The sequence below is a fragment of the Bufo bufo genome, chromosome 7 (genome assembly GCF_905171765.1).
Source record: "Bufo bufo chromosome 7, aBufBuf1.1, whole genome shotgun sequence".
Classification (NCBI taxonomy): domain Eukaryota; kingdom Metazoa; phylum Chordata; class Amphibia; order Anura; family Bufonidae; genus Bufo; species Bufo bufo.
In genome coordinates this window covers 186,947,428-186,970,246 of record NC_053395.1, presented here as the reverse complement: position 1 = coordinate 186,970,246, position 22,819 = coordinate 186,947,428, and the positions used below count along the sequence as shown (strand labels likewise).

The following is a 22,819-nucleotide window of genomic DNA, read 5'->3' as shown; positions in this document are numbered from 1 at the left end:
CAGAACATCATTTATAATCTTCTCATGCAGAGTTTCTGCACTTTTTAAATTTGACCTAATCGTTGTTGGTGCTTTTCCCATATAACAGGGAAATACAAGCCGGCGCAAAGTTATCTCTGAATAGACAGTTTTTTGATGAACGTTGGTCAAAGCATCGTGTGGTCAGCTGCTTGGACTGGTCTTCTCAGGTACTAAGAAGATGCTACTGTATTCTTAAAGGGAAGATCAACCATAATTTATAGTCTTACATTGTATAGACATATCCAGTTTAGTAGGATCATTTTAGGCACTAGGATGCTCTGTAAATCACAAAGTTTTCCAGGACTTAGATATTGAAGGGCTATCTTTAGACATCCCCCATGATCAGATGTACAGTGCCTTGCTTCCTAGACAATGAAGGGAATGCACTGCTCGCTGACACGCCACGACCCTTCCAGTCAGCAGATTATGAGTGTCAGGAGTTGGACACCCTGGATAGGCCATCAGCATCAAAGTCCAGGACATACCCCTGGCAGTAACTTTTTATTCAAGTTTTCCAATGAGTGGTGCTACTTTTTTTTTACAGTTTTAGGCTTCATGCACACAGCCATGTCCATTTTGTGGTTCGCAAAATATGGATGCAGTCCGTGTGCTGTCCACATTATTTTTTTTTCACTTACCCACTGACTTCAATAGGTCCGTGGTCTGCATTTTGTGGACATCTATCCTTTTTGCGGAACGGACATATGAATGCGAAAAGCACACGGATGATACATGTGCTTTCTGTATCAATATGTCCATTATGCAAAAAGATAGAACATGTCCTATACTTTGCCGGAAATGTAAAAAATCTGGATGCTACACGGACGGCATAAGTATTGCGCGTATCCGCAATTTGTAGACCACAAAATAAATATGGTCATGTGCGTGAAGCCGTAGAATTAGCATCACCAGTGACATCTGTAGACAGTCCAGTTTGACATATCGGATGAGGCATGAAAGTGAATTTCCATGCTGGATATTGATAGTGTCACCAGCACTTCCACAGCCATGCCATCCCTGTTAATCGCCTTCTTTATTGCACTGTCCGAATCAGCAGTTTATTCGATGTCAATGGATAAAGAACTTTTTTATGACCACATAGTTTCCCCAAAGTTTTTTGCTATATACTGGATTAGCAGAAATGTTTGTCTACCAGCTGTCCAATGATGTCTACGGTAACTGACATGGACATAGATGTAATGCTAGCCCATGCATGTAGATTGGTTTTGTAATCCGCCATTTACTGCTGTCATCTCCAGTCACCTACTAGGTAACTTTAAGTTATTGTGAAGGTAGTAGAAGCATTTTAAGGGTCAATTATGGGGTCAAGTTATGGGGATTCCTTTCATTACCATTATCTTGAATCACACTGATTGCTCCATGTTCTTACATCACAGTCACAGTTAATAATGGATCACAACAAATTAATATTGAGCTTTTTCCCTTTTTTTTGTAAACTGAGAACACCAGCGTTTTAGGTCGACGAAGCTACTAATGAAATCGCCTTAGGCCGTGTAGTGACTGAACGGTTCTGCATCTTCTAATTGCTGCAAAGTTGTACTTGACTTAGCAGCTTGCCAATATTTCTACCGTGAAAATAACTTTTAGAAAAAGGGTAAAAAGAAAAGGCAAATTGAATCAAAGGCTTCGAATTGCTGGCCAAAATTCTGCCAGAAGTAGCCAGTCCCTCATTTTTTTATTATTCACCAAACCTGCTATTGCATTGTGTGCCACAATAAGTTTGGTCTGAGCTCATCTGTACATGCCAGCATGCTGTACCATTGTGCACTCTATGGAAGTTTTATTTAGGCATTGTTTCATCTCCTCAGGTGATGTACGTAGCTCTTCTTTAGCTCGGCTGTATGGTTTAGCCTCTGTCGTTCAGTTAGAAACAAGATTATATGACACAGGATTTGCTTCAAGAGATGTACCTGAGGGGTGAGCGTTTAAAGGGCATCTGTCAGCAGATTTGTCCCTATGACACTGGCTGACCTGTTACATGTCCGCTTGGCAGCTGAAGACATCTGTGTTAGTCCCATGTTCATATGTGCCCGAATTGCTGAGAAAAAATGTTTTAATATATGGAAATGAGCCTCTAGGATCCATGGAGGCGTCGCCAATACACCTAAAGGATAAGACCATGCGCTTCAGTATCTGATGCAGTATCAATCCTTCCTGTACTGCGGCTGTGCCAGATACTGAAACGCACGACGCGGAGCGAGACTTTACAAGTCAAGGCCAGGTGTGATCACTTGTACATTGCCTGGCCTTGTCAAAGTGCAGAGACATCTGCCCGCTAGGTGTAACGGCAACGCCCCCGTTGCTCCTAGAGGCTCATTTCCATATATTAAAGCATCACTTTTCTCATATGAACATGGGACTAACACAGATGCCTTCAGCCGCCAGGCGCACATGTAACAGGTCAGCCAGTGTCATAGGTACAAATCTGATGACAGATGCCCTTTTAAAGGAGTATCTATCCACAGTATAGTCCATCAATGTCCAGTAGATGCGCTTGCATCCAGATGTGAAAAAAATGGAGAAGCAGTCGTGCATATCTGTGGCTCGCTCCATTCACTTCCCAGCAGCCATGCTTGACTATTTCTGTAATTCCCATTGAATTCAATAGAAGGAGACGGGTAAATGTGAGGCCACCTTTCCATTCATTCCTCGCGTGAATGCAGCAGCTGCCCCTGTTCTGCGGGTCCCAGAGGTGTGACCTACATCGATCAGACATTTGTGTTGTATCTTGTGGATATGTTATAAATGCTCAGTGTGGGAGTGCCCCTTTAGGCTAGGGCTACACGGCGACGGTTGTTATAATGATAGTCAATGGTGTCGCACTACGACATGTGACATACTGCGACGCGACAAAAAAATCCAAGTTGGACTTTTGTGCGACGGTCGCAGTTGACACCATTGCAAAAACTGTTGCGCGACATTGAATGACACATGTCGCCGTGTAGCCCTAGCCTTAAAACGGACAGATCTGCTGCAGAATTATATCGTATGTGTATATAACTCGCTGGATGACTGCATGTTATGATCTCTCTGACAGTACCCAGAGCTGCTCGTTGCATCATACAACAACAACGAGGACGCCCCCCATGAACCAGATGGCGTGGCCCTTGTGTGGAACATGAAATATAAGAAGACAACCCCGGAGTATGTGTTTCACTGCCAGGTATGAAACCAGACATTTTATGCTAATCATTTGGATACATGCTCTGCTATGCTCCAGGTACTAGTTAGCATAATTATTTCATTGCCCCTATCTAAACCGCATGCATTTGCAAACGTGGTGATTGAGCTCACTCTTCATCAGTTAAAAAATATATATATATACGTTATATATTTAAAAAATAAAATTTATTCTGGATGTGCTGACATCATTCACATGGTTTAGGAATGCCCAAAAAAAACCCTGCATTCTACATCCCCTCTGATTTTATGTTAATTCAAGCCTTCCCGGTCCCAAAGAAAGATCCTAGCTGCTTTCTCATGCCAGACAATACGTTTTGGGCCATTAGATGAGAAGAACGTGGCCTGAGGAGATGGAAACAGACTTGTTTAAGTGGAAACACATGCTCAGAATGTGATCGAAATTTCAAGCAAAGAGAATAGCTTAAATGTGTTTGCCAACAAGTGAGCGGCTTCTATTTTCTGGATGTCAAAATTTGCTGAGTTTATTGTGATGGATTAAATGTAGCGTGTAATCCGGAGCTGTCAGATTACTGTCAGAGCGCGCTGGAGATGACTGACAAATGTTAATATTGCCGAAACTGATATGAGAAAACCTTTACACATGTCTGAGTTTGTAACTATATTTTGGGTTCTGTGACTTTTTATTTTTTTTCTTCGTGCCTCTTTTGAAAACTTCCAGCGTCATTACTTGTTAACGTTAAGGAACTGCTACAAGATGTGATCTTCCAGTCATTCCTCAGCAGCAGTAGAGGGTGAGGAATATCTTATAGCCCAGCTGAATAGTCGTGGCCCCACACAACCAAGAGTGACAACACCAGAATGGAGAGGGCCAATGTCCCCCCAAGTTTTTGCTCACAGAGATGTTCCTATTGAGAAAGACGTTGCGGAACTGTACGTTGCGCTGCAGACCTTTTTTTTTTTTTTTTTCTCGATTTGCATCTGTGAGGGGAAAAAAGCCATAGAGCAGGCTTATTGCAGTCAAAAATACCCATAGCATACGCTAGAAACATTGCTTTTGCATTTCAAAATCCTTTTCGCACCGCGTTTTTGCCTTAGAGTTCACACATACTGTTGTCCATAGCTGCAAAGAAGTGTATACTGCTACATCAGCATGCAACTCGGCTCTCTACAGAGCCATGGTCCATAGACTTCGATGAGCTCTACGTCCATATGCCTCCAGTTTTATTGAGAGCTAAATAGATTTTTTTTCTGTGGGATTTCATATGCATCTGGCATATGTCTTAGGCTACATGTACACGACTGTTCCGTTTTTTGCGGTCCCATTGTAGACATGCCCATTGTAGACATGCCTATTCTTGTCTGCAAAACGGACAAGAATAGGACATGCTATATTTTTTTTTTGCGGAGCCGCGGAACGGAGCAACCGATGCAGACAGCACACGGAGGGCTGTCCATATCATTTGCGGCCCCATTGAAGTGAATAGGTCTGCACTGAAGCCGCAAAAACGGCGGCTCGGATGCGGACCAAAACAACGGCCGTGTGCATGAGGCCTTATTATGAAGGTATTTTCTCCACTGAAGCACTGCTTTTTGGGGAGAATATCTCCGACATACGGTATTGCACTTAGAACCACACAAGATACATCTTCCCATTGCCTAGAACAGGGGTCAGCAACCTCCGGCACTACAGCTGCTGTGAAACTACAATTCCCAGCATTCACACAGGCTCAGCTGCTCTTGCAACTCCTATAGAAGTGAATGGAGCATTCTGGGAGTTGTAGTTTCAGAACAGCTGGAGTGCCGAAGGTTGCTGATCCCTGGCCTAGAGCCTAAATGGTCATTATTGTCGGTGTACCTGACCACAAAACTCTCCAGACCATGAGAAAATGTCTAGCGCTGAGTTCTCACGCCTACACACTCGTTTGCAAACACTGCGTATGCACACCTGGTCGTCTTCTGCTATCCAAGCAGCGATGATTAGTGCGCACGCACCTTTGACGTCATTCCACCCGGAACTGGAGGCGCCGTCCGCTTCATCTGCAGTTGCCTCCACTTCGGAGTGGAATGATATCAATGGCGCGCTCGCACTAATCATCTTTGCTGCTTGGCAAGCAGCAGAAGACCAGGTGTGCACGCGCCGTTATTACGAACAAGTGCAGAGTTGCGAGAACTCTGTGCTAGAGGTGAAGTCTAGAGCTGTCAGTCTAAGTTGAGGGGGATATGTTTGGAGCACTGGAGACGTTTGTACTCGGCACCAGGGGCGTCGCTGGAGTGGTGCTCAAACCGCATAAGCCCGCCACTTGGTGCTCCAATGACTTATTTGCATACGAATAAAAGTCTTAATTTCTCCACAACGCCGACACCCAGAAAGAAAAACTTGTATAGTTTTACTCAGCTAGATAGCGTTGAGTCTAGTGACAGAGCCGCTTATTTTAAATCAGATAATTTGTATTTGTTTTTCCAGAGGTAGAAATAAAATAAAAATATCATTGCACGTACATAATGCAGTATGTGGTATACATAATCTCTGTTAATTGACATATTATCCCAGCAGTAACACACATTATGCATATTATCCAACAACAGTGCAAGATATCAATGTGATTTCTTATCAGTGAAGAATGTTAGCTATCATAACCTATTCACTCTTAAAACCCTCAACCCCAATCCTCCCCCCCCCCCCCCAGCGATGAGACGGGCCCGACATCAACCGTTCAGTTGAAATCCATAGGGATAACCATTAATCCTTGAGTACCATACCAGATCACCAATCAAATCAACCCTTCCATGTATGACTTACATTTGTAGGCATGTACACATAACACTATACTGCCTTTGTATAAAGGCAATTCCACATTGAGAGGCCTAATTACATGATTGCACCATTCCTATAGTCCACCCATTTGTCCCAGGTTTTGTTAAACTTTTCCAGGCACTGCCTCTTAAGATATATTCCCTTTTCTAGACGAATGATATTGGTCATTCTGTTTATGAATTCTGGCCTCGATGGGGCCTGAGGTCTAGGCCAGTATTTAGCAACCAATTTTCTAGCCTGGAAAAGCAGACGCTGCACTCCCAGACAATGACAGTTTTTAATGTCCAGTATTCCCAGTACACATGTCCTTTGGGTTAGCCGAGATCTCGATATTGTACGCATCTTTAATAGCTGCCAACACATCAGTCCAGAATCTCTTAGGCTCTGCACATTCCTGGAACATGTGTAGCAAGGAGACTCGCTCCACATCGAGTACAGGATGCATCAGATCTAACTCCTATCTTGAATAAAAATGCTGGAGTCCTATACACCCTGTGAATAAGAAACAGTTGAGACATGCGTTGGCCTTCACAAAGCCATAATTGAGATGTCAATGCCAATATCAACTTCCATTGTTCCTCTGATGTTGGTTGTACTACATATGAACCTGTGAGCGTTAGCTACTGTTGTGTTTAATGCATTTGTGTGTTTCTTTTATTAGTCTGCGGTTATGTCTGCTGCTTTTGCAAAGTTTCACCCAAACCTGGTAGTCGGTGGGACGTATTCAGGCCAAATTGTCTTATGGGACAATCGAAGTAACAAGAGGACACCAGTCCAGAGGACTCCGCTATCAGCAGCTGCTCACACGGTGAGGGATAAATCGTTAAGGGTGCACCCATCCTTTAGCTGAAGCCTTGTATTTGAGATAAAATTAACACTTTTATTCTAATTCACTTTTGTATGGAGTGCTTTGGATGAATAGGAATCTGAATAGTTTACAGCGCAAACTTGCTTTGGGCTTTAAAGGGGTTCTGCAGTTTGTTTAAACTGATGATCTATCCTCTGGATAGATCATCAGCATCTGATCGGCGGGGTCAGACACCCGGGACCCCCGCTGATCAGCTATTTGAGAAGGCAGCGGCGCTCCAGGAGCACCACGCCCTTCTCACTGTTTACTGCAGGCCCAGTGACGTCACGACTAGTATCAACTGGCCTGGGCGCGGCTAAGCTCTGTTCACTTGAATGGAGCTTAGCCGCGCCCAGGCCAGTTGATACTAGTCGTGACGTCACTGGGCCTGCGGTAAACGGTGAGAAGGCCGCGGCCCTGTCCGGCTGTTGGACCCCCGCCGATCAGATGCGGATGATCTATCCAGAGGATAGATCATCAGTTTAAACAAACTGCAGAACACCTTTAAAATGTCAACCCCTAAAATGACCGCCATGTAGGTTGTTGTATTGCTTCCGTACATAAGGTACGGAAAAGAGTATTGGAAAAGAGATAGGTGTATATGTGCATCTGTGATATTCATACATACAGTCGTTCTTGAAAGTTTGTGATCACTTCAGAATTCTTTATATTTCTGCATTAATTTGAACTTGAACTAAATCAGATTTTCTCACAATTTCTAAAAGTAGATAAAGATAACCAGATCAAACAAACAAGTCAAAAATGTTAGGCTTGATGATTTATTGTGGAAAATGATCTAATATCACAAGTATGTGAACCATTAGGATTAGATAATTTGAAGGTGAAATTAGTCGGGTGTTTTCAATCAATGGGATGACAGGGGTGAGTGGGCAACCCATTTTATGTAAGGAACAGGGAGCTATCAAAGTCTGATCTTCACAACACATTTGTGGAAGTGTATCATGAACAAATGAGATTTCTGAGGACCTCAGAAGAAGAGTTGTTAATGCACATTACAAAACCATCTCTAAAAGGTTCAGACACCACTAATTTACATTCAGATTGTATACAAATGGAGGAAATTCAAGACAGTTATTGCCTCCCTAGGAGTGGCTGATCAACAAAAATTACGCCAAGAGCAAGGTGTGTAATAGTCCATGAGGTAATAAAGGAACCCAAGGTAACCTGTAAGCAACTAAAGTTTTTTCTCACATTAGCTAATGTTAATGTTCATAAATTCACCATAAGGCTAAGGAGGACACTGAAAAACCAAGGTCAAAACCGCTGCTCTCCTAAAAGAACATTGCTGCCCGTCTTCAGTTTGCTGAAGATCACCCAGACAAGCCTGATGGCTACTGGAAAAATGTTTTATGGATGGAGACCAAAATAGAACTTTTTGGGTTAAATAAGAAGCGTAATTTTTGGAGAAAGGAAAACACTGCATTTCAGCTTAAAAACCTGATATCATCTGGTGATGGTAGTATCATGGTTTGAGGCTGTCTGCTGCACGTGGGCCATGGCAGCTTGCCATATTTGTTGAAACAATGAATTCAGAATTATACTAGCAAATTCTAAGGCCTGGTTTTCACCTGCGCGTTTTACAGCACGTACGAACGCGCTGTAAAACGCCCTATGCCCAAAGAAGTACAGGAGTTAATTTGGGGCGTTTCCTATTTCCAAAAACGTGCTGTAATACCCCCTGAAAACTTCTGACAAAAACGCGCATAAAACGCGCGTATCAAATATGCTCAGGTGTGAACCAGGCCTAAAGGAAAATGTCAGGGCAACTATCCATGAGGTGAATTTCAAGCACGCAAGTCGTTCTTCCAAAGAATGTTTAAAGAAGTATAAAACTAAAGTTTTGGAATGGCCAAGTCAAAGTCCTGACCTTACTCATTACAAATGTTGTAGAAGGACCTGAAGCGAGCAGTTCATAGGAGTAAACCCACCAACGTAACAGAGTTGAAGCTGTTTTGTGTGGAGAAATGGACTAAAATTCCTCTAAGCCGATCTGCAGGACTAATCAACAGTTACTGGATACGTTTAGTTACAGTTATTGCTGCACTAGGGGGTCACACTAGATCCTAAAAGCAAAGGTTCTCGTACTTTTAACACCTACAGACATGCGATATTGTATCATTTTCCTCAATAAATAAAGGGGTTCACAAATGTTCGAACATCGCTATATATTAGGCTACTTTCACACTAGCGGCAGGACGGATCCGACAGGCTGTTCACCCTGTCAGGTCCGTCCTGCCGCTATTTCGCTGTGCCACACCGGACTGCCGCTCCGTCCCCATTGACTATAAGGGGGACACGGGCGGAGCTCTGGCAGTACACGAGCGAGAGGCCACCGGACTAAAAGTACTGCATGTCCAAGTTTTTAGTCCGGCGGCCTCTCACTGCCGTGCTGCGCCGGAGCTCCGCCCCCATTATAGTCAATGGGGACGGAGCGGCAGTCCAGCGGCACGGTGAAATAGCGGCAGGATGGATCAGACAGAGTGAACAGCCTGTTGGATCTGTCCTGCCACTAGTGTGAAAGTACCCTTAGATAGACTGATAGATACCATATGTATATGAGAGAGATGCATAGATAGATAGATATATTTTTTTATATAGTACTATATATATTTCAGTTGAAGTTAAAGGGGTTGTTAATTAAGACAATTTCCACAGGATAGGTGATCAGTGTCTGATCAGCGGGCGCCCAACCGTTGGGGCCCACACGGATGTCGAGAACATGCCCTTCATCTCCCATTTTTAAATGGAGCAGCTGTCCCACGTGCATGTTGCTGCTCTGTTCACCTCTCTGGGGCTGCCAGATATGTCCAAGCACTTTATAGTTGGTTATCCCCAGCAGTCCCATAGAGTTGATTAGAGCAGCGGGCACACGGGTATGTCTGCTGCTCCATACCGGCCTCCATTCTTGCAATCAGCGGGGGCCTCTTATGCCCTGTCCTGTGGATACAGGATAAATTGTTTCTATGGAACAGACCCTTTAGGTTGGTGACTCAATATATGCACAGTGTTAACTATGAACTATGTTTCGTCTCTTAGCACCCCGTGTACTGTGTTAATGTGGTTGGCACACAGAATGCCCACAATCTGATCAGTATATCCACAGATGGCAAGATCTGTTCGTGGAGCCTCGATATGCTGTCTCAGCCACAGGTAAGTCAAAAGTGAAAAAAATGTTTTTACTATGTGAATGAAACAAGTAAATCACACAATTTAGCCCCACCCCCACCGACCTTCGCTAAAAAATTACTTAAAATAAAGGACTAATTTACACTTTTATTTCTATAGGGTGTTCTCTTCATGGACACTGGTCCAGTTTTTCTTAACCCAGTAATTACCTGCTATTCCCATAGGTAACTGCATCCGGCCATGTTACCTGGAGTCGTTGCTTTTAGAGTGGCCTGACTTCTAATGTATGGAAAGTCCTAGTCCTCCAGATCGGATGCCTCTCTTTCCATTCTGGCTCATAGACTGAGCAGGGGGAACGCACAAATGGACAGGGGTTATCTTCATGTGCCGACTCTTTTAGGCAGTTCCCTGATATTTCTCCATTCTAGATAGAAAGCTTAAAAACATTTTCCAGTTTTATGAGGGTGTATTGTGTGTAACATCTGCAGATAATAGTGAACTTTTCCCTACTGTGATAAATAACGGTCAGTCCTCCGGGGATCAGATTGCTGATTGAACAGCCCCGTGTTACTGATACACTTGATACTCCTCCGTGAGCTCATCGTGAGATCACTGGGATGATGAAGCTCCTGCTAAAGCTTGGATGAACACAGCACCATTTGTGAGGGACACTGGAGCTATTTGATCACAATAGGAGGATCCGTTGATTTTATTAAGAACAGTACTATGGACCAGTTTCCCATTAGAAGTATCTGTGTCTCTTTACTGGTAAATCGGTTTACTATCCCAAGTCTTATTGCGCATACCTTCACCAGTCCAAGACTGATCACAGAATCGTTCTCTTATAAAAATAAATTGCTGCAAAAACAGGTAGCCAGTCAGTATCATACGTCCTGACAGTCTGACCATAAAGAGGTGCGTGTCCAGATACAGTGGGATGCGAAAGTTTGGGCAACCTTGTTAATCGTCATGATTTTCCTGTATAAATCGTTAGTTGTTACGATAAAAAATGTCAGTTAAATATATCATATAGGAGACACACAGTGATATTTGAGAAGTGAAATGAAGTTTATTGAATTTACAGAAAGTGTGCTATAATTGTTTAAACAAAATTAGGCAGGTGCATAAATTTGGGCACTGTTGTCATTTTATTGATTCCAAAACCTTTAGAACTAATTATTGGAACTCAAATTGGCTTGGTAAGCTCAGTGACCCCTGACCTACATACACAGGTGAATCCAATTATGAGAAAGAGTATTTAAGGGGGTCAATTGCAAGTTTCCCTCCTCTTTTAATTTTCTCTGAAGAGTAGCAACATGGGGGTCTCAAAACAACTCTCAAATGACCTGAAGACAAAGATTGTTCACCATCATGGTTTAGGGGAAGGATACAGAAAGCTGTCTCAGAGATTTCAGCCGTCTGTTTCCACAGTTAGGAACATATTGAGGAAATGGAAGACCACAGGCTCAGTTCAAGTTAAGGCTCGAAGTGGCAGACCAAGAAAAATCTCGGATAGACAGAAGCGACGAATGGTGAGAACAGTCAGTCAACCCACAGACCAGCACCAAAGACCTACATCATCTTGCTGCAGATGGAGTCACTGTGCATCGTTCAACCATTCGGCGCACTTTACACAAGGAGATGCTGTATGCGACAGTGATGCAGAGGAAGCCTTTTCTCCGCCCACAGCACAAAAAGTGCCGCTTGAGGTGGGCTAAAGCACATTTGGACAAGCCAGCTTCATTTTGGAATAAGGTGCTGAGGACTGATAATTCTAAAATTGAGTTATTTGGCCATAATAAGGGGCGTTATGCATGGAGGAAAAAGAACACAGCATTCCAGGAAAAACACCTGCTACCTACAGTAAAATATAGTGGTGGTTCCATCATGCTGTGGGGCTGTGTGGCCAGTGCAGGGACTGGGAATCTTGTCAAAGTTGAGGGACGCATGGATTCCACTCAGTATCAGCAGATTCTGGAGACCAATGTCCAGTAATCAGTGACAAAGCTGAAGCTGCGCCGGGGCTGGCTCTTTCAACAAGACAACGACCCTAAACACTGCTCAGAATCCACTTAAGGCATTTATGCAGAGGAACAAATACAGCGTTCTGGAATGGCTATCTCAGTCCCCAGACCTGAATATAATTGAAAATCTGTGGTGTGACTTAACCCCTTAAGGACATAGGACGTACCGGTACGCCCTATTTCCCGAGTCCTTAAGGACCAAGGACGTACTGGTACGTCCTAACTTTTAAATAGGCATTCCGGCGCCCCAGGGGTTAATCGGAACGGGATTTCGGCTGAAATCATTCAGCCGGCATCCTGTCACAACGCCAGGGGGGGTCATGTGACCCCCCCGTGTCGGCGATCGCAGCAAACCGCAGGTCAATTCAGACCTGCGGTTTGCTGCGCTTTTTGCAGCTTCTGATCCGCGGGGATCAGAAACTTTAGAGTGGCTAAAATCAATATTTTTCACCCCCTGCACCCCTGCACGATTTGATGCCTGCGGGGGGGGGGGGGGGTGTCGGGGGCGTTGCGGGAGGCGGGCGGTGCGGCAGGCGGGATCGCGATCCCCCGCCCGCCTCCCCATGAGTGATCGTTGGCTTCTAGTGGGTATACCAGGGTGCCAGCACATTGCTGGCACCCTGGTATAAACGGCTGACATCTGTGCAGATGTCAGCCGTTTAACCCTTTCCATACCGCGGTCCGTACGGACCGCTGTATGGAAAAAGTTAACGGTCATCGGTCAGGGAGCTCCCTCCCTCTCCATCGGGGGGCTGCTGTGCCTTTGCAGCCCCCCGATGGAGAGGGAGAGAGCCCCCCGACAGCCCCCCTCAGCCCTGTGCTTACCCTTCCCCGTCTGCGAAGTTGTGGCAGACGGGGAAGGTTCCCATGGCAACAGGACGCCTGCTCAGGCGTCCTGCTGTCCATGGTGCTGAACAGATCTATGCTAAAAGCATAGATCTGTTCAGTGTAAGTAAAATACAGTACAGTGCAATATATATTGTACTGTACTGTATTATACAGACATCAGACCCACTGGATCTTCAAGAACCAAGTGGGTCTGGGTCAATTTTTTTTTTTTTAAAAAGTGAAAAAAGTTAAGATAAAAAAAAAAACATTTATCACTGAATGAAAATTAAAAAAATAAAATACACTACACATATTAGGTATCGCCGCGTCCGTAACGACCTGATCTATAAAACGGTCATGTTACTTTCCCCGCACAGTGAACGCCATAAAAATAAAAAAATAAAAACTATGAGAAAATTGAAATTTTGCCCACCTTACTTCCCAAAAAAGGTAATAAAAGTGATCAAAAAAGTCGCATGTACGCCAAAATAGTACCAATCAAACCGTCATCTCATCCCGCAAAAAATGAGACCCTACTCAAGATAATCGCCCAAAAACTGAAAAAACTATGGCTCTTAGACTATGGAAACACTAAAACATGATTTTTTTTTTTTGTTTCAAAAATGAAATCATTGTGTAAAACTTACATAAATAAAAAAAAGTATACATATTAGGTATCGCCGCGTCCGTATCGACCGGCTCTATAAAAATATCACATGACCTAACCCCTCAGGTGACCACCGTAAAAAATAAAAAAATAAAAACAGTGTAAAAAAAGCCATTTTTTGCCATCTTACGTCACAAAAAGTGTAATAGCAAGCGATCAAAAAGTCATATGCACCCCAAAATAGTACCAATCAAACCGTCATCTCATCCCGCAAAAAATAAGACCCTACTCAAGATAATCGCCCAAAAACTGAAAAAACTATGGCTCTTAGACTATGGCGACACTAAAACATTTTTTTGGTTTTAAAAATGAAGTTATTGTATAAAACTTACATAAATAAAAAAAATTGTATACATATTAGGTATCGCCGCGTCCGTGACAACCTGCTCTATGAAATTACCACATGATCTAACCTGTCAGATGAATGTTGTAAATAACAAAAAAAAAAAAACGTGCCAAAAAAGCTATTTCTTGTTACCTTGCTGCACAAAAAGTGTAATATAGAGCAACCAAAAATCATATGTACCCTAAACTAGTACCAACAAAACTGCCACCCTATCCCATAGTTTCTAAAATGGAGTCACTTTTATGGAGTTTCTACTCTAGGGGTGCATCAGGGGGGCTTCAAATGGGACATGGTGTCAAAAAACCAGTCCAGCAAAATCTGCCTTCCAAAAACCGTATGGCATTCCTTTCCTTCTGCGCCCTGCCGTGTGCCCGTACAGCAGTTTACAACCACATATGGGGTGTTTCTGTAAACTACAGAATAAGGGCCATAAATATTGAGTTTGGTTTGGCTGTTAACCCTTGCTTTGTAACTGGAAAAAAAATATTAAAATGGAAAATCTGCCAAAAATGTGAAATTTTTAAATTGTGTCTCTATTTTCCATTAAATCTTGTGCAACACCTAAAGGGTTAACAAAGTTTGTAAAATCAGTTTTGAATACCTTGAAGGGTGTAGTTTCTTAGATGGGGTCACTTTTATGGAGTTTCTACTCCAGGGGGGCTTCAAATGGGACATTGTGTCAAAAAAACAGTCCAGCAAAATTAGCCCTCCAAAAACCAAACTGCGCACCTTTCACTCTACGCCCCGCTGTGTGGCCGTACAGTAGTTTACGGCCACATATTGGGTGTTTCTGTAAACGGCAGAGTCAGGGAAATAAAGATACAGTCTTGTTTGGCTGTTAACCCTTGCTTTGTTAGTGGAAAAAATGGGTTAAATAAAAAATTAGACAAAAAAATGAAATTCTCAAATTTCCTCCCCATTTGCCAATAACTCTTGTGCAACACCTAAAGGGTTAACAATGTATGCAAAATCAGTTTTGAATACCTTGAGGGGTGTAGTTTCTTAGATGGGGTCATTTTTGGGTGGTTTCTATTATGTAAGCCTCGCAAATCGACTTCAGACCTGAACTGGTCCCTAAAAATGGAGTTTTTGTAAATTTCAGAAAAATTTCAAGATTTGCTTCTAAACTTCTAAGCCTTATAACATCCCTAAAAAATAAAATATCATTCCCAAAATAATTCAAACATGAAGTAGACATATGGGGAATGTAAAGTCATCACAATTTATTGGGGTATTACTATGTATTACGGAAGTAGAGAAACTGAAACTTTGAAATTTGCAAATTTTTCCAAATTTTTGGTAAATTAGGTATTTTTTTTGTGCAAAAAAAATAATTTTTTTGACTTCATTTTACCAGTGTCATGAAGTACAATATGTGACGAAAAAACAATCTCAGAATGGTCTGGATAAGTCAAAGCGTTTTAAAGTTATTAGCAGTTAAAGTGACACTGGTCAGATTTCCAAAAAATGGCCTGGTCCTTAAGGTGAAAATGAGCCCGGTCCCTAAGGGGTTAAAGGGTTTCTACCACTTCGTTTTCACCTAATTAGCTGTCAGACGCTAGCGATCCGCTAGTGTCTGCTCTACCAAACCATCCTAATATAACAGCTTATTGTCCTGCCGTTTCGCTAAAAAAAGAACTTATATAGATATGCTAATGAGCCTCTAGGTGCTATGGGGGCGTCATTAGCACCTAGAGGCTCAGTCTACCTTCACAAACTGCCGCCGCCCAGCGCGTCCCTCCAGCCCGCCCATCTCCTCCGGAATGCGATCCTCCCTGTGAGCCAGCGGACGAATTTCGCGCATGCGCCGTGCGCGTATGTATTCGGCGTATGCGCAGTGAATGTCTGCCCGCTTTCTGCACAGAAATCTCCACTGCGCCTGTTCCTCGGAGCACTATGACGTCATCGGCGCAGGCGCAGTGGAGATGTCTGAGCAGGGAAGCGGTCAGACATTCACTGCGCATGCGCCGAATACACGGGGAGGATCGCATTCCGGAGGAGATGGGCGGGCTGGAGGGACGCGCTGGGCGGCGGCAGTTTGTGAAGGTAGACCGAGCCTCTAGGTGCTAATGACGACCCCATAGCACCTAGAGGCTCATTAGCATATCTATATAAGTTCGTTTTTTAGCGAAACGGCAGGACAATAAGCTGTTATATTAGGATGGTTAGGTAGAGCAGACACTAGCGGATCGCTAGTGTCTGAAAGCTAATTAGGTGAAAACAAAGTGGTAGAAACCCTTTAAAGAGAGCTGTCCATGCTCGGAAGCCATCAAACCTGAATGAACTAAAGATGTTTTGTAAAGATGAATGGTCCAAAATACCTTCAACCAGAATCCAGACTCTCATTGGAACCTACAGGAAGCGTTTAGAGGCTGTAATTTCTGCAAAAGGAGGATCTACTAAATATTGATTTCATTTCTTTTTTGTGGTGCCCAAATTTATGCACCTGCCTAATTTTGTTTAAACAATTATAGCACACTTTCTGTAAATCCAATAAACTTCATTTCACTTCTCAAATATCACTGTGTGCGTCTCCTATATGATATATTTCACTGACATTTTTTATCGTAACAACCAACGATTTATACAGGAAAATCATGACGATTAACAAGGTTGCCCAAACTTTCGCATCCCACTGTATGTGTTAGAGGACCTGTTCCCTCTCCTGACATGTCTGTTTTAGTGAATAATTGTATTCCACATGAAATGGCAATTCTGAAATATTTCTTCGTATGACTATATTTTGCCATTCTTTTTCTTCTTCTGTTCTTGCTAGACGTTTATGGATAAAGGTACAGATGGGAGTTATCAGTTGTGGGGTGTCCCTGCACAGTCTAGCCCTGTCCAACCAGTGCTGCCAGTAGCAGACTGTGCAGGGATACCTATAACTGGTAATACCCATCTGTACCTTTATCCACAACCTCCTAGCAGGAGTAAGAGAAGAACAGAACATGATAGTCATAAGAAACAATTCTCCAGGACTGTTACTACACAGGGAATGCAAGTCTCTACTAAAACAGACATGTCAGGAGAGGGAGGTCACAGGTCCCCTTTAAAAGGGGACAAGTGGCAGAGCTTTGAATATATCAGCTGTTCGGTAGTGTGCCGGTACATCTTCTGTTACAACCCCCAACCATATCCTCCCCCTGATGTTTGAATGGACAAAAATTGCCAGTTATCCAGCAGTACTGGAGTAGGGACGATCTTACTACATAACTGGGAAGGTTCTGTTAGCAGCCATACCGTATTAGAGGATATCGGGAATGTAGGGGGTCTTGTTATTTATAGGGACAATCACTTTAAATGGGTGGTCTGAGTGTTTAATACTGATGACCTGTCCTAAGGCTAGGTTATCAGTATGTGATCGCTAGAGATCTGACGGCTAGCACCCTTGTTGATCACCTGTTTGAAGAGGCAGCGTACCCAGCACCGGATAGTGGCTGTGCTTGGTATTGCAGCCCAGGCCCATTTACTTGAATGAGGCTGAACTGTGCCTAGGTCATATTACCAATAAACATCACATCACAGGCCTAAGAGAGGCACAGCTGATCAGTGGGGGTGCTGGGAGTCGGACCCCCACTGATCAGATACTGATCACCTATACTGAGAATAGGTCATCAGTATTAAATACTGGACAACCCCTTTAAGGCCAGACTCACAAGTCTGTATTAAAGATCATCCATGTTGGCTGTAACTAACATACAATTTTTAATGCCCATTGTAGCTGCTGACCTGGAGACCATTGTCTCTAATAGTGTCCAGGTCCGTGTCCTGCGAGACACAGACCACAATGGTGCATGCTCTGAGTTTCTCTGCATGGACCCTCAGTCCATGCGGAAAAACAGACATGTGAATTGCACTATTTAATTTTATGGGTCTGTTACGCACCCAGGTAGTACAGAGACGTGATTTATGTTCATGCTAATTCAGGCCTTAAAGGCCTTCCGGTTGTTTGAAGTTATCACCTATCCCCACACTGAGTACAGTGATTGGCCCTCTCCGGAACTCACATAGAAATGAATGGAGCCGCCGCACGCTGCCCAACCAGTTGCTCCATTCATTTCAGGGGGGGTGCAGAGGGGGTCCAGGGCCCCCTTCTCATGACTGGTAAGGGTCCCGGCGGTAGGACCTCCAGCGATCTAATAGTTATGCCCTACCCACAGGATAGGGCATAACTTCAAACAACCGGAATGCCCCTCTAATCTCCTGCCCTTACTGCGTGTTTCATACTTTTGACATTTTTTTTTTTTTAAATCAGATAATTTTTATTAATGGCATTTTTTTTAATTAGAAAAACAGATACAAATAGTACCAATTCCCCTCCCCTCCCTCCCCCCACATTTATTTTTGATATTGACGTGTTTTTGGTGCAATGAAAGCATCAGCCTTTATGACTTTTATGTAATGTTTGTAAAGCTCAAATGTAAGTCTTTAAGTGGGCTGCCGTCATCATGTGGCAAGGAGAATACATTACACAGAGCCTGAGAATATATTTTTTGCCCCCTACTTCTTTCCAGGACAGCATGGAGTTAGTTCACAAGCAATCGAAGGCCGTAGCTGTCACCTGTATGTCCTTCCCAGTGGGAGATGTCAACAACTTTGTGGTGGGAAGTGAAGAAGGTTCTGTCTACACAGCATGCCGTCATGGAAGGTAGAATAAAAACTTCTAATTCACTTTTTTCATGCAGTGCATAGAGCTGACAAGGAAGAGGCCTCCATAATGCCTCCCTGAGTGACACACATCGTCAGGAAGAAATTTCTGGTTAAATAAAGGCACCACATGAAGAGCTCTGCTTCATTCTGTATAGCTTTTTATTTTTTTCCCAAGAAGTGGTCAAAATCAAACATAAAAAAATATTGTGGAAAGTCCCCAACCTTGAAAATCATTTTAAAGGCCTTGATGAGCACAAAGCATTTTTATACTGTATCTCAGTGGTGCCCAACCATTTTTCGTCTGAGGCCGCACTAGACATGGCATAAATTTTGCAGGCCAGAACCAGGTAGCTTTGCCAGAAAGAAATGCAAACACTGTGAGGGGGCATGTGTGAGCATTACTAAAATACATCTGCGTTGGAGGCTGCATTTGGAGCCTCTGTTGCAGATTCTGTCGAAAGACCAGACAATAAAGTCTTGTATGCAGCACTTGTGTCCGGTAAAAAGACAGGATCCCGAACAGAAACTGAACGGATCCCATCATAGTCGGTGGAGTCTGTTCAGCTTCTTCCCTGTGGGGTGACAGGAGGAGGGGGGGGGAGCAGGGTCACTAGTGGGGTGACAGGAGGAGGGGGGAGCAGGGTCACTAGTGGGGTGACAGGAGGAGGAGGGAGCAGGGTCACTAGTGGGGTGACAGGAGGAGGAGGGAGCAGGGTCACTAGTGGGGTGACAGGAGGAGGAGGGAGCAGGGTCACTAGTGAGGTGACAGGAGGAGGAGGGAGCAGGGTCACTAGTGAGGTGACAGGAGGAGGAGGGAGCAGGGTCACTAGTGGGGTGACAGGAGGAGGAGGGAGCAGGGTCACTAGTGGGGTGACAGGAGGAGGGGGGAGCAGGGTCACTAGTGGGGTGACAGGAGGAGGGGGGAGCAGGGTCACTAGTGAGGTGACAGGAGGAGGAGGGAGCAGGGTCACTAGTGGGGTGACAGGAGGAGAGGGCGAGCAGGGTCACTAGTGGGGTGACAGGAGGAGGAGGGAGCAGGGTCACTAGTGGGGTGACAGGAGGAGGGGAGGATCAGGGTCACTAGTGGGGTGACAGGAGGAGGGGGAGCAGGGTCACTAGTGGGGTGATAGGGGGAGGGGGGAGCAGGGTCACCGGGGATCAGTCACATGAGTCCACGGCTCCTTACCTCTCCAGCAGCCCTGTCATGTTTCCCAAGGTCCTCGGGCAGCGCGTCTCGCTCTCCTTACAACAGCCACCCCTGGAGCCGGCCCCTCCTCCTTCCAGCCTTCGCCAGCTTCCCCTGCTGCAGGACCTGTATTGCTGCGGCACCTATACCAACCAATAACAAAGGTCCTTGCTATAAGGAGCTTTGCTATTGATTATTTCAGGCACAGGCAGCTTCGCTGCACTGCCTGTGCCGTTCACAGCGCTTGCTGCGCTGATAAATGTGGGGGAAAAGTCTAAGGCGTAGTACTTTTTCCAGAGTCACACGGGCCGCATGACACAGCTTAGCGGGCCGAATTTGGCCAGTGGGCCGTAGGCATCACTGCTGTATATGAATGTGCGGTCAAATGAAACGATTTGCTGCATCCCGAACATCTAAATTGTAAATTTGTAAACTCTTACTGCTGCAACACAAATAAAATGACCGATTGTTTAAATCAAGTTTGTTTTTTTTTTTTTGTTTTTTTTTTATAAACATTTTTAAAGAATTTCAGTGGTTTCAATGCCCATGTTACTACGTATATTGCAAAAATGCAAAGAGGTAACTTCCAAGGAACCATCTCGCTAGCGCCACCTTGTGGAATGTGCTCCCTATGAGTCAAAATCCATGGGTACAGCTTAGGTAGGGTACTGGCTCTTTTTAAAGAGACCAGCCCTGTGTGGAGACTTAAAAGGGTTATCCAAGACTAAAAAAATGCCCCCCTATATGCCGGGCCCCTCAAAGTGAATGGAAGAGCTCCATGGAATGTAGACTTATTGGCAATGATCCATGCCATGGGGAAAAATATGCAAAAGTGGCATCCCCCAAAGTATCAGCCAGCTAGAATCCTACTCTGTTCTGATGTGGGGCAAGCACCCCAAAACAACTGTCTTTGGATGCATATTTGGTTTAGCTATTTTCCCTGGTCATGCCCTAAGTCTTGTTAAAAAGTCGATGTTGACTCACGCTTTCACAAAGTGGTGCTAGCTAAATGGTTCTCTTTAATTGGGAGATGCCTCTTTGCATACTGTTTTCCCATGGAGCATTGCCACTAAGTCTGTATACCATGGAGAACTTCCAATAGGTGTCTATACAGGGTTGGTGTCTTTAAGGAGGGCCAGTACCCTACCTAAGCTGTATTGCAAAAATATATAATCTGGCCACTGAGATTCATAATAGGCTGACACATTCTGTTGTCTATAGATCACTTTTCAGCAGTCATCTCATTATCATCACAGGCAGGTGCCACCTCTATGCTTATATAACACAGGATCCACCAGTCACAGCTCCTCTCCTCCCCCTCTCTTTAAAATGACCTCGGATCATACAGCACATCCAGAACACTATGCCAAGTCAATGAGTCGTCTCCAGACTATAAGTTTGTATGGTCCACGTGGCTGCTATAAAGCATACCTCCTAGATGCTGTCAACAGGAAATCAGGCAAGATGGCCACCCCATAATCCTGTTCAGGAAATAGAATTAAAAAATGTATAGTCCGAAAATAAAAACAGATTAGAAAAAAAGGATTCTGTATCAGCATCAGATTTTATTTAGTGAGCCATTTCCCTTTACAGCTTCTAGCACAGTTTTTATACTTTGTGCATTGTGTTGTCATTGCAGTAAAGCCGGTATAAGTGAAATGTTTGAAGGACATCAAGGACCAATTACAGGGATCCATTGTCACTCCGCTGTGGGAGCTGTGGACTTCTCCCACCTCTTTGTCACCTCCTCCTTCGACTGGACAGTAAAACTGTGGACAACAAAGGTAATGTAGGACTTCTCTCATTTGAAAGAATAAACCCCTTAAATCTGCATGTTATATATGAATATACACTAAGAACCAGTTGTGAGAGCGTGCTCGTCCTGTACTGATCTGCAGTTACAGCCTGTATTCTGGTTAACAGCAGTCATAGATCTGCAAGTTGTCATTGGAACAGATTGTTGACAGATTACACCATTAACAGTTTATCAGATCTGTAGCATGAAATGTGTGCTGAAAGAAATATTCCCTATATCTGACTACTGTACGTTACCTAGTACAGGCATGCCCAACCTGCGGCCCTCCAGCTGTTTTAAAACTACAACTCCCAGCATGCCTGGATAGCCTACCGCTATTAGGGCATGCTGGGAGTTGTAGTTTTACAACAGCTGGCGGGCCACAGATGGAGCATCCCTGACCTAGTATGAAGCCAACCTTTCCAGAATGCATATCTGCATAGGGTTTGTATGTTCTTCTGTATGTATGGGTTTTCTCTAGGTACTTTGCTTTTATCTTACAACCCCAAAAAATACACACATGTTTATTGATCTATGATATTGGTTTGTATCTGCGATAGGAAAATTTGTGCTCCACATTGCGGACTGGGACTGACAGGCTCTGTACAGCACTGCAGAATGTAGGAAATCAATTTAAAAAAATTGAAATTTCACCTAAGCTAGCTTTGTACAGACACTGATCAGGCAGGGGGTGCTGCTGTTATAAGCTCGAAAGCCAATATCATTGTAAAAGCAGCTCTGAGCTATAAAGGTCCTTTACATGGCCCGAGGTAGCAGTCACTTACTCATCAGTGGAGGAAAAAGCTGCGTTTACATGCAGCGATCTCCTCCACCATATGAGGAGGAGAGATTGCTAATGCCATCTCTTGTCGCCATACAGAGTTATTGTTTGCCGGCAGCAGGGTGCGGACTGGGAACTTAAAGTGGCCCTGATACAAAAAACTAAAAGTGGCCTCATGTTGTAGGAGGGTTCAAATTAACAGAAGGCGGGACAGCAGAAGTAAGTGGGGTCAGCAGTACCACAGTGCAGGACAAAATACCGCCCTAGCAGGACCAGATACCACAGTGCAGCACAATATACTGTCCTAGCAGAACCAGATACCACAGTGCAGCACAATATACTGTCCTAGCAGAACCAGATACCACAGTGCAGCACAATATACTGTCCTAGCAGAACCAGATACCACAGTGCAGCACAATATACTGTCCTAGCAGAACCAGATACCACAGTGCAGCACAATATACTGTCCTAGCAGAACCAGATACCACAGTGCAGCACAATATACTGTCCTAGCAGAACCAGATACCACAGTGCAGCACAAAAT

The 22,819-nt window shown here is 44.1% G+C and overlaps 1 protein-coding gene across 4 annotated transcripts in view; it reads left to right on the top strand.

The window, feature by feature from the left end:
• The window catches only part of DYNC1I2 (dynein cytoplasmic 1 intermediate chain 2), a 136,065-nt gene that overhangs the window by 96,399 nt on the left and 16,847 nt on the right, over window positions 1–22,819 (top strand). For all 4 annotated transcript variants that reach the window (XM_040441761.1, XM_040441762.1, XM_040441759.1 and 1 more), the window contains 6 exons: window positions 89–188; window positions 3,080–3,205; window positions 6,663–6,809; window positions 9,906–10,019; window positions 18,378–18,511; window positions 21,339–21,483. In XM_040441761.1, coding sequence (XP_040297695.1) covers window positions 89–188; window positions 3,080–3,205; window positions 6,663–6,809; window positions 9,906–10,019; window positions 18,378–18,511; window positions 21,339–21,483 — 766 coding nt within the window. The remainder of the gene's footprint in view (window positions 1–88; window positions 189–3,079; window positions 3,206–6,662; window positions 6,810–9,905; window positions 10,020–18,377; window positions 18,512–21,338; window positions 21,484–22,819) is intronic.